We start from the raw sequence: 12928 nt of genomic DNA, 5'->3' as shown, positions 1-12928 counted from the left end.
ATCTCACCGACCGAGTTTCTCAGCTCAGCAACACACTTTAAAGGACAACTATGCTAAAATGTTGCTAGATCATTTCTCACACACAAAAATCAGAGGCCTTTGAATAGAGAGGAAAAACCCAAAGTCTGCAACAACCTGTCCATGCTTTTCCTATTAACTCTACATTTTAAACACAGAAACTGTTTCTGGTCCAGCTCCAGCAGCCCGGGGTATTTTACACAGTTTCATGTTGAAATGTTGAAACACAAGGAATTATCCATGGCAGTAAAGGAGGGGGAAAAAAAAAAAACAAAGAAAAGAAGAGGGGGAGAGACAAAAGACAGAGATAAAATGTTTTCAGCTTGTGAATATCACCACTGTCCCACACAGGGCAGTGCAAGCTGATCTTCTGGACAGAAGCAAACATTTGGCCATGCAGCGTCTAAGAGCAAGGAACTTGCCTTCTGCAGGCCACAGGGGAAAGCTCAGCACTTAATGTTTAGAAGAGAGATTTATTCTCCCTCCAGATCTTCCAGTTCAGGTCCTTCAGTGGTTTCCATCCCTGTGACACAGCACACATGCTCCAGTCAGTGGAGCACCCAGATCTGATGTCCCTTCCCTCACGTGGGGAAGCAAGTCCAAGCAAACCAAAGCAACGTCTACATCCAAACCCTCACCCACCCGCAGCACAGCAGCTTGGAGAACGGACTTTTAGGGAGACAGTGTACTGACACCATCCCTTGATGCCGCGCAGTTATGTCACTGTCGTTTATTCCCTTTCCAAAGGGGATCACAGCAAGTGTGTGTATGCCTCGCTGTACGGGGCAGCCCCCGAGCAGCACAGCTTCTGCATGCGAAGCATAAGAAGACAATAAATCTGCAGAACCCCATTGCAACCATGGAGTTGCCCAAAGCTGGATGAACCTCAGAAGTGCTGCCTGGGAGCTGCACATCTTCAGAATCTTTTTTGCCAGGGTCACTGTGAATAGCTTACTGATTTTTTTTCCCCCCTCCTCAATTCCCTGCTCCACAAAGAGCCAATGAAAAGCAGCTTGGGATTTTGCAGAATTTTAAATCGGGATTTTTTTTCCCCTGTTTTTTATTGCTCATGAGGATGTCATAGCTGTATATTCTCTACTACTGCTGATGCATCACATAATGTGATAAAAGGTAACAGGTAGCTCACTTGTACGCTGATGAAACCAGCTTATCTTTTGCTTGATCAAAGTATTTCCTATTTATACTATAATAAACAATTTGACATACCGAGGGGGTTTTTTCCCTCTTGTGTTAGCCTGAAGTTATTTTTCCAGGGTACTGAAAACCAGCTGCTCCTCTAATTAGTACACTGAGTGCTTATTTTATTCCTCAGATAAAAGTGTCTTATGTTGTAACGAAACAGTTTGACACTTAAGTCACACATTCATCTATTTTATTGCGAAAGTCTGCTTAAAGAGTAGACATCCCAGATAAGGCAACACATTTAATGTGCCATTTCTCCGCATTTTTATTAGCATTACTGCCAATTGGAAGAATTTACAAATAATTTCTTTTCCAGCACATAAATATATAAAATATTTTACTTTCCACATACTGGCAGAACATTTCAGGTCATTCTCCAGATTGCAGACAGAAATGTATGCACCTCTCATAGTCTGCAATGTTTATGTTCATACAATATCTAATTATGTCTAAGAATAAAGCAAATCAAGGGTATAAACTAAGGTAAGATTTGACCTCTATTTGCAGACCAAAAGCAAACAATATGTCCCTATCAGGCACAGCACACTGGACAGATGCCCAGCTATACCGAACCACCTTCTGCTGGCACATAGTCGCACACCACTTGTACCAAGATGTAAGCAAAACTTTGGCCTAATGTCCATCTCATGCTCTGACATGTGACGGAACCACCGTTCCTCACCTCACTCCCCAAAAAGAGGCATTTTTGCCCAGACAATCCCTTTTCCTTCTGTTCTGTTTTGGTACTTGCATCTCCCCCATCACAGCAATGCCATAGCATCTTCCGGTAGTTCATAAAAGGGTGTTTCTGTTGATTTATAAGATTTCTCTTGAGACCTTGAAATACTCGAGGCAGATTCTCATTTTTCTCCCTAATTCATTTTTTTTATGCCAACTATCATATTTCTCTCTGCGGCAGCTGCGTTCCTCTTCACCTGGGTGAAGCATGCCTGGCAGAACAGCAAAGAGACTTGGAAGCAAAGGTGGAGAAGGTGTTTGTAGGAAATTCAGGGGGTCCTCCAGCCTCTGATGTTTATCTTCCTTCAGTGAGCACTGGTGAGAATTAGATTTTCACTGGAAATCAGTGCTTTCAGCACGTGCTAAGGGGACAAATGTAGCTGGGATCGTGGTTCTTTGCAGGGCTGTGGCATGTCCTCAGGACAAGGCATGGCCAAGGCTGAGGGCTTCCCAAGTGCCACCACCAGTTACCGCTACCCACACCCTGCCCCAGGGCAGGAACAAAACATCTCTTGCCCCAGTGGCCCAAACTCGCCTCAGCTGTTGGGGTAAAAAAAGCCAAGTCAATAGGTAATCATGCGGTCAGCCTCTTGGGAGTATTTGCCAGCTGTCTCTGGGGATGGCAAGCTGGTTTTTGATGTTTCTCAGTATAGGATTTGCTGTGAGTTTGTATTTGTTGTACAGGGGAAAATAGTCTTGATCTGTTTGCCAGCCCCAAGCCACCCTGGTGTCCCATTTTAATGTTTCTTGTCTGCTCTCCCTCTTCCCCAGCCCTGCAGCAGCTTTGCTGTGCCATGGCACCGAAGCCCAGCAGATAAGTAACCCAAGCCTCTCCATGTGCCATGGGCTTCACGAGATGGGACAACCTGCATCCTTGTGATCCCAACAGTGACTCCTCCTGCCACTCTGAGCCCTGGAGGACATTTGCAAGCTCTTGAGCATCCCCAGCATCACCCCATGACAGTCTCTGTGGGCAAACCCACTCATTGAACTCATTTCCACCCTGCCAATGCCAGGGCTGCTGGCATGTCACCTGTGAAGGGAGGCTGATGGTAGCACTCAAAAGCCATGGAGCCATTAAAAGCAATACAACACCTGTGAAGAGTTCCTGGGCAAAATCCAAGCTGCGCAATTGCCATTTTCACTTAAGTTCAAGTAGCTTTTTCTAACTAACTACATTTTGCCTTCAAATGCAATGAATTATGAAATGCACCTTCATTTCTGCTCTGATTGGAGGCTCACTGTGTGTTACTGAACAGCTGTACGCTACAGCCCCAGAGGCAGTTGTCCTTGGGTGTCTCTGGAGTTGATCCCTGAGTTATTCACTGAGCTTGGGGAGATCCTTTGTGGCAGAAGGTGACATACAGGTGTGAAATGCTCTTGTCATATCAGTTTATGCTCAGCCACAAAACCACTCCAGCATACATTGCACATGCTCCTCGTAAAACACGTTTGGTCCAACCTAGCAACCCTGCTCCTACAGCGCAAATGCTTCCTCAGCCTGACCTAGACAGGGTTGAGCCTCCCTCCATATCCCTAGAGAAAATAGGGTTGGTGATGAAATACAAAATCAGACCAGCTCCAGTTGCTCATTATTTGAAGCCCATCAGTTAAATAAGCCATGGCAGATACAGCCACTCTGCCATCCTGCAATGAGAATGCACTCCCAAGGTAATTTCTGATGAAAACCGTATGTTTGCACTAGGTCTGTTCAGGCTGGTTCAGATTAAATATAAACCACTGCCAATTGTATTACCTCATTATTAGCAGACACTGGCAGCAGCCTTGTGTGGAGAAACGGACGTCTGGCTACACTACCTGCCGTCACATCGTAATTCATGTCAGGTGCCGGGAGATGCGCAGGAGGATTACCACCTCCCCTCTAGCTTTCCTGACCTCCTTGAACGTGACCTTTCATCCAGCTGAGCTTCCCACCCACCTGATGCTGAGCCAAAGCCTTGGAAAAGTTCAGCAACCCTCCCCCTCCACAGGACTATATGGGAAGGAGGGTAAGGTTGTCCCTGGGAGCGCAGGCATGACGGACATCCCCAGGAGCTCACTGGGTTCAAGCCCTGCTACCAAATGATGCTCATGCACAGTGGGAGAGGAAGGAGGAAGCTACTGCTGGTTCTCACTACATATTTCAAGTTAAATAAATTTTTAAAAAATGAAGACAATCTATCAGAGAAAAAGTAGCCATAAGCCATATAATATTAATTCAAGCTATATAGCATTAATTCAACTTTCAGGCAAGGTAAATCTTTCACATAATATTCCCCTATTTGCTCAGTGACTAAGAAATTTCCCATTACCCTGTCTTTTTTTAATGTATGGTCCATTTGCCCTTCACATAGCACAGACTTGTGTCCAGCCCTCAAACCCTCTGCTCAAAACACTGCAACAACAGGCAGCTGAGACATAAGAACAATAAAAACACCCAGCACAACCCGACTCTATCTTTGGAGTTGTTGAGCTGGAAGAGATGGAGAATCACCTCCCATCTCTGCAGAAAACGCATTGAGCCTTCTGAAAAAGTCTCAAACAGGAATTTAACACCTTCCATCTGCAGCCCATTACTCTACATTTTAACTCCACCTCTCCGATTACAGGTCCCTGCACGCTAGGAGTGTATACAAAAGAGTGCCAAAGTCTCATGTCTGCGAGACTGAGAGTCAGGGAATAACTGGAGATGAATCAAAACTGGAAGCCAAGTCCACAGCACTCTTTTTCCAAAAAAGCGCAGAGTTTCGGTAAAAGACCCCATGAATTGGCACCATGCTGAGTCTGGCCTTCCTTCACAAAACCTAAAGAGAAATCACCTGGTCTGCTAGGAAAGGCCAGCAGAACATAACAAGGTGCAAACAATAATTTTTTTGAAACAATGCTTTTAAAAGCGATGGATTTTTTTATTTTTTCTTTTCTTTCAGGAATGAGATCATTTCAACAGCTGGTCTTCTCTATCTTCCAGGTTTTGCATTACTTTGTCTCCCTGTCTAGGGGAGATGCTGAACACCCTCGGGCAGGCTGACAGCCTCTTCCCTGCTTCCCCTGGCCTGATGAATATAGTTGTGCTGTGCATCTCATGGGGGCATTCAAGTCGGATATCCCCAGGGAGGTAGGAGAGCTTCACTCCCATTGCCACCATCTCCCATGGTCTCTGCTCTCAGCAGTCTCCCCAAGGATGCTGGCGTCGCATCGGCTTGCCAAACATCCCCCTTCAGACCAGGGCTGCATCCAGCACTCTGGTTTGGCGTGATTTCATCTAACTTTGCACAGTGTTTCCACCCTGCCGCAGTCGCCTGCAGAAGGGTGGGAGACAGTCAGATCCACACCCCAGCTTCCCTGCACATTTCAGGCATCATGAAAGTCTCTCTTCCTGCTCTGACCAAGGACATTTTAAAGACAGCCCGCTCATTGTGATCATCTCTGATTGTAGCTTTGCAGCAGTTAAAAAGTCCTCCCTGGGCTCCAGCATCCTGATGCTGCATTTCTCTCTTCCTGTTAATGGTGGGTTCTGTTTCTTTTATTACCTCTTAGTAATCGTTTGACGAGCTCTCACAGCAGGACTTTGCTCAAAATTATTCCACTCTTCTAAACTTCTCCTTCAAAAACCATCAACACTTCATTACAACACAACACAGCTCCCATCCACATCATCTTTTTTACTTGCAAGGAGCTGTGAGGCCACAGGACTGGGCAACTCTGCTTGGTTGGGTGCTCTGGTAAGTGTCATTGGGCCAGATTCTGCCCAGGAATGCAAAGAGAAAGGTTACAACAGCCTTGCAAAAGACCATTTGCAACTCTGCAGAGAAAGGTTGCAAAAGCTGGTCTGTCTTCACTCAACTGTATCAGCTGGTTAAATATAAGATGCTCTATCTCCCTTGCATGGGTTGCCTGAGGGGCAGGTTTATCTACAGGAGGCTGACGGCTCACAGTCATCTGCCCTTTCCTTGCAAGTTTCACAGCTTCCTCTCCAGACCTTCCTTCTGACCATAAATTATTTGAGCCAAAAACATGGGCTACAACGCACTGGGAAAGCCCCCGTCCGCCAGTAACAGCGAACCAACAGCAAGGACTTACCATCCATGTCAAGGCGTTGCATGATAATCGCCAGCTCCACCTCACTGGGCATGTAACCCAAGGAACGCATTGCCATGCCCAGCTCCTGCTTGGATATAAAGCCATTGCCATCCCTGTCCAGCACCCGGAAAGCTTCGCGAATTTCTGTAAAGGAGAAGGAAGAAGAGAGGACTTGTTATGGTGGAGGACTCCCTGGTCAATGCATCTGCACACATGGGACACAGAAGCAGCATATATTGCATTTTCTAACGTTAATGACACATATTTGGCCATTTCAAGTCAGTGCAATCAGGATATGTTCATACACACATATATACCTGCGTGTATGCAGCCATGCATGCATGCCTCTGTATGCAGATAGATAAATACAACAGCATCCCCACTCTCGCTGCCTGTTTTCTGTGCTAAATATCATTGCAAAATTCATTACACATCAAACTCCGTTTCTTTCTGCTGCATCTGCCCTGGACTGCTGTGGGTGAACCATCCTGATCTTCAATAAAGTCTCCCTGCGTACAGCTGTACAGCAAACCCCAGCCCCAGGGGCTTCTCCAGCAGCTCTTCTCCAAGCCCCTCAGCATGTCTGCAAGCACGTTTGTCTTATGTTACATGGGCAGACCAAGCTCTAACTTTCTCCAACAAAACTATGTGACCAGAACAGCTGGGTGCTGACTGCCTCCTCTGCAGGGCACGGAGCTCTGCAGCCAGAGCCTGGATGTACACGTTCTCCGTTGTCCGATAAATGCAGATGTGCATCTTTTAAACCATACCCGGGCAATTTCCATCTCTCACTCCTCCTCACATCTCTTCTCTAATTTATAACTGTTTTACAGCAGTAAACAGCCTCTGATCAATAAAAATGCTGATGGCATCAAAGGAATCACTTCCATCATTCTTCCTCAGCCTGTCTCAGCTTCTGACATCTGACTTTGTTATGCTTTTTAATTCTGGCATATTCCCCTCCAGCCTTTAAGAGCCACTCTCCACTCGTGCACCACACCGAAGGACTCCTATGCATCCACCACTTCAATGACCCTGCATGTTTCCTGCTCCTCACAGACGTCTCAGCTTGAAGCCCCACCACCAAGCTCCTCAGATCTGACTGTTGCAAATGCCAAACAGAGAAATTTTAACATTTCAGCCAGCTGGGAGCCTGTTTACTTTAAAGGGTTTGGTTGGAAGTGGGGAGAGAAAGAGGTGTTGGTTTCTTAGTTTTGGTTAAACGATCTTTGGCCCATGCTGTGGAGAGAAAAACACAGGATGCTTTATCATATCTCTTTTAGGAATGAGGATATAAGAAAAATCAGTATGCTGGGGCCCGCTGCAACTTTGCTCAAGAGGAGTTTAATCTTCATGTGAAAGCATTTCATTGGAGAAGTGGGAGGGAAAACTCAGCAGGTTTTTTTGAGAAAAACCCCAACAAAAACCTAATTAAAAAATGCTCTATTCTCTATCAGGAAACAGAGTGGATGGAAGAAGTTTGGCCAGTCCTGGGTAGTTCAGGCATTAAACCTCACAAGAAAATATTCTCAGTCCTGCCATGGACTGCCAGCATGTCACCTCTGCCCTCTGCTGCCCAGGTGTAAGGGAGGCAGCAGTCCCCCGCAGTGGAGCTACGTGAAAGGTCCTCAGTCCTCCTGGGAAAAAGCCAGGAGCATCATAACCCACCAGGAAATGGTTTCAGTGACATCTCTGCTAACAGGTTCTGTAAAGCTTTACAATTCAAAGGCTGCTTCCAAATCACCTCACATCAAAGTTCACCACCTCCCATGACAACACCAGTGCATTAGCAAATTCTGCTCCAATTTCCATGGGATGCTTTCTGCCATGTGTAATACCCTGGTGATGTGCCAGGGCCAGGGCACCTCCACGACCTACTGCTTCATCTTCACCACAGCTGTGTTATCATAATGAGATATGATCAATATTTAATCCATCCAAAGAGCCCACTGATGCAAAAAGGGAAGATCCTATTAATGCCAATGAATATTGGGCCATATCTGTAACATCTACACTGTGGGTTCAAGTATGCATCAACTGTGGCTTCTTTAAACTTAAATGCTTCACCTTGTCTCCCTGCCAGCCCAGGCTGGTGTAGGCTTGGTGCTATGAAAAGATGGTGAGGCTGTTCAAAGCAAGCTCGGCTGGAAGTATCAGTACATAATGCAAAGAACCTTTGGAGTAGGAACGAATCCCATTAGACACTGCCAGCTGTAGTGAAATCTATTTTCATATGCTGTGCTGAAAGCTAAAGTGCAGTAAATATTACATCGAAATCAATTAATTTTAAAATAAACTTTTGACAGCTGAAGACGAAAGAACTAAAAATATAGCAGGGAGCCGAGAAAGTATTTTAGAAAATAAAATATGAGCCTACCTTCAGAAAAGTTTACGCAAGAGTTAGACTGATCCAAATTACATGAATAAATTATGTCTGTACAAGGGCTCTGCTGCAGGATATCTGAATGCCAATATCTAGCAAGTATCTTCTCCAGATACCCTGACTTCTGAAGGGGCATTTAACAGCACTGCAACCTTTGAGCCTCGATCAGAGGAAGCCCCACATGTTTGGGGTCCAGCTCTGTTCCATATCTCTCAGAAATCTGAACTTTTGACCAAGCCTGAAACATCCTTCACACATCAGCTCCTGACACCAAATGAAGCTTTTGTCACTCATCACTCTATAAATACCACTTGTGCAGAGGTATAGTTGAAGAGCTATTTATAGGTTGAACACACTGTACACGAAGGAGCTGTGACCTCAGTCAGTGCCTCCTCTTTGTCTTTACATGTAACACCACCTCCTTATCAGCTTGTCTTTATAGTGATTCTTTCTCCTCTGACATACTCGTGGGTGCTGTCCTGCACAGCACCCAGCGTGTGAGCCACAGGCCTGAGCATCCTTCCCAAACCCAGCCCCGCCAGCGCTGCTGAAGAGCCAGTCCCAAACAGCGGTCCATGAACATGTGGTACCCTGGCTGGCCCTTACCTTTATCTCCAGCTGTTAAATTTCATTACCCAAAGCTAAAAATACATCAGCACTTTCCCCATATGACTTTCCCAAAGAAGTCGCCATGGCAACTGATGCTCCTGGCTCAGAACTGGGAGCGGACGTGGTCCACGGAGTAAATCTCTCAACAAAGACACCGCCAGGGCTTAGGAGAAACTTTGAGACCTCTTCCATTGTGGCTGGAAGCTGCCCTGCATAGGGATGCTTTACCCTGGCCCAGAAGGTAAGTCTTTGAAAGGAAAAGTAAGGATAACGGTGGGGGGCGGGTGACAAAGCAATGCTGCCCAGCGGTTGCCTTTCCCCTTGCCCAGCCAGGATGGCAGCAGAGCCTCTACACCCAACAAAGCACATATACTCAGATTACACCTTTTCTGGAGTGTTAGCAAATGCTAATATTTATTCCCCTTTCCACTATATAGTACCCTCTTTTACTCCCAAAGGTAGGCAGTTGACACAGAACTATATTAGAGGATAAAAGGGAAGAAAGAAGAGAAAACACAGCAAGATTTAGAGAACAGAAAATAGCCCATTTTGCTGGTGATGGCACGGACCTGAGCCTCAGGAAACATCACTCCTTCCCAAGGAGCCCAGGCTAGGACCTGAGTGCTCTTCTCCATGTCTCAGTTTCTCCAGCCCCTGGGAATAGTGATGCCGCTCCTCTATATAAGGTGATGTCAACAAAAAAGTGCTCACCTGACAGCCAGTGACTATTAGCAGCCCTAAACCATCTCACTCCCAGAATTAATCCGAACAGTACCAGCAAGCAATGCTTCTGCAGAGAGAGAGACTGTCAGACGGACCATACACAATGCTTAATGCTGAACATCGTTCAAGTGAAAGAGGGAAGAGACGGGATCAGCATCTGGCCCCATTCTAACATCTTTGTTAATGATCTCAAAGAGAGAGCAGTCACAACATTAATTAAATTCCAAAACGATACAAGGCTGGAAAGAATTGCCAGGACAAAAAGTGCAGCAAGGAGGAAGGAGCGCTGTGAGAATCAGCCAAGATTTCGGAGCAGAAGGGCCCTCGCCTGAGCCGTCTGGGCCAAGGCAGGTGTGGTGAGCTGGGTTTGAAGGCATGTTGCTCAGGAAAGTTTAGCCTTATGTTTTTTGCCCGGTGAGGATTTATGTTCCATGAGACCCAAGAGCACAGCACTCACTGCTCAGAGTTATTTGAGCATTCAAAAGCTGCATATGAGGAGGGTTGCTTTTAATTAATTCCCTCTCTTTCCTCACATTTACCAGCTGCACCTTCCAGCTTCCCTATTAAGGAGCACATGACCGGCCAATTACCCCCACACTCCTCTGGGAAGAAAGAAAGGAAGAATCAGGGAAAAGGATGATTTTCGTTCATTACCTTTCTGAAGGGCACAAACAAGACTGCTGTCAGAGTTGGACCTGACACCCAGCCTAGCAAGGCGTTAACTCTCTCCATCTGCATCCAGAAGAGATGTCCTCACCCACCCGCTCACATGGCGCCAGCTCCAGCCTTTCCCTTCAAAACACCTCTCCGCACCTCTGGCTGCCCTGGCCAAGCAGGAACCTGACATTTCGCTCCCAGCCCCGGCTCATCCCTTCTCCACATTCAGTAACAGGTTTATTTACAGATGATTTCCCTATGACTGGTAACTAGAGGCAACCATCATTACTTTTGTTTTGCTTCCTGAATGAGAATGAATCACAATACTCCAGGAAATAAATTCAGCCTGAGCCACTAGTGTCCACTAGCTACCCTTGGGCGCTGCAGATGGTTTCAGGTTATTTCACTGGATATAAATATCACCATAATAAATTTTGTAATTACACCGTAACTACCACACCCTAAATGCACAGCAATTACAATCAGAGTCCTATAGTTATTTTCATTAGTATGATAAGAGAAGAAATACCACCACCCGAAATCTTGCAAGTCATCTCATTCACTTAATTGCAGGTTTGGGCACCAAAGTACAAACTGAATGATCTAAAAGCTGCAAATAGCACGTCCTTGAGTGAACTGTTAAGTGAGTCTCGTAACTACTATGTCTGTTTAAAAAAAATGGAAATTTCCATCCCTCCATCTGCTATTCTTACGCTTGTTTTTTTGCTGCAAATTGCAACAAAGTGTCAAAATAAGTACATTTTTCATCTAATGGAAACGCCTCCCCCCCCCAGCATATTCCAATTGAAAGTGTCAAAATATTTCACTCGGTTATTCTCAACCTCAGCAAAACAGTTCAGCATCCCCAGATCAAACCTTTTCACAGCAACCTGGAGCCGCGTCTACCTGAACGGCTGCAGCATCTTGCTGAGGCTCAGGCACCAAATCCTGTCAGCATCACCAAAAAAGAAGCATGGACCAAGGCTGCAGCTGGAACTGCGGCGTAAACCCCCGGGTTTTATAGTGGTCTCAGTGCTACGGCAGCTCAGGTAGACACAGTTATGTCAAATGGGCAAAACAAACCAGTGCTAGTCAACTTGACAAAGTACCTCAGCTCAGAAAGGTCTGCCTCAAAAGTAAATGCCTTGTCTTGTTTTTCCTGAGCAGGACTTTTTCATACAAAATTTGGCAGATTTTTTTTTTTTTTCCTTCTCCAGGAAAAAATGATTTGTGGAAATGACATTTCCTGTGGTTATGTTCCCAAACACATTTAACACTTGCCAAGTAACCTGCAGGAACACCACATTACCATATAAATGCACAAAATAAAGGCTATCTGCTGCTACTAGACACTCTCTTAAATGGAAGCTTTTAGTGGAAGCAACAGGGGCTGGATTGGGAATGCTTGAAGATACTTACTCCGAGGGCAGGCTGGCGTGGACAGCAGCACTCAAACTCCTTCGCACAAGGCTGCTCTGTAAATGTGGCTTCATCCCTCCCTTCTGCGGGCAGTGCATGCTGAGCAGTGTGTGATTGCACGAGCCCTGCAGCATCGCACCGAGCCAGCGGGGAAGCACGGTGCTGAAAGCCAGCTGTCAGAAGAATTTGGCAAAATAGCAACTTCCACTCTTCCCTATAAATTTCCCTACCGTGGCCAGAATTTCATCCAGGAGACAAGCAGGGCTCCCCTTCAGCTCCTCCTGACGCCAACAGAAGGATGAATGGGGTTGGAGATGCTGTGCTGTGCCCCTCACCATTAAATAATGCAGAATACTCAAGTTTCCAGTGCCTGAGAAAGGTGAGGGAGGAACTCGGAATGAAAGAAGTGAGGAGGAGGTCGAAGAGGATGCAAATGGCCAGGCTGTCAGGTGAGAAAAGAGCAGGGCTTGGCTCAGGGACGTGTTTTGATTTGCATCTGCAACAGACTGAGGAGGGCAGGAAAATGGAGGTGGACATCCCAAGGACAGAGAAAAGCTATTTCAGGTGAAGAGCAATATTGGTCTAAGAACAAACATATATGAGCAAATTTTAGCCTGACAATTAGAAGAAAGTTTCAGAGGTGAGCAACGACTGCAGCATTCTGGGCAGCTTTGGTTTCTGTGACCAAGTCACCTCTAGCAGTAGGAACCAGCTTCAGGGACCTCTTCCAGCCCACGTCCCTACTCCTCAGCATGTTAAAAAAATTTTTACTCCAAGTATACCAGTGCACACTGCAGCAGTCAGCATAAAACCAAGGTGGTTTCGTGTTAATTCTTACATGAGGGATCACGTACTGAGTACTTGAGCACATCATCTGCCAATCCCTGTTTGAGGACTTTGCTCAGATCTCTGGTCCTCCTGATGTATTGCTACATCCTTGGCTCTGTGGTTCCACTCTCTCAACCAAACAGCTCATAACATGGGTCGTTTTTTGAGCACTGACAATCAAACAAATCATAAATAACAGCATTAGGGTGGCTGTTGGCTGCATAAGCAAATATCTCATTTCTATTCACTGGATGGAAAGCATCTTTTTAA

At 45.9% G+C, this 12928-nt stretch overlaps 1 protein-coding gene across 3 annotated transcripts in view; it reads right to left on the bottom strand.

Moving 5' to 3' along the window:
* Positions 1 to 12928, bottom strand: part of CALN1 (calneuron 1) — a 129843-nt gene that overhangs the window by 69895 nt on the left and 47020 nt on the right. For all 3 annotated transcript variants that reach the window (XR_012631678.1, XM_074890354.1, XM_074890353.1), the window contains exon 3: positions 6040 to 6183. Coding sequence is in view for 2 of the 3 variants with exons in the window: in XM_074890354.1 (XP_074746455.1) it covers positions 6040 to 6183 (144 nt within the window). In the remaining variant the exon portion in view is untranslated. The remainder of the gene's footprint in view (positions 1 to 6039; positions 6184 to 12928) is intronic.

This window comes from Strix uralensis, chromosome 20 (genome assembly GCF_047716275.1).
Source record: "Strix uralensis isolate ZFMK-TIS-50842 chromosome 20, bStrUra1, whole genome shotgun sequence".
NCBI classification, from domain to species: Eukaryota; Metazoa; Chordata; class Aves; order Strigiformes; family Strigidae; genus Strix; species Strix uralensis.
This window is presented reverse-complemented; position numbering and strand designations above follow the sequence as displayed.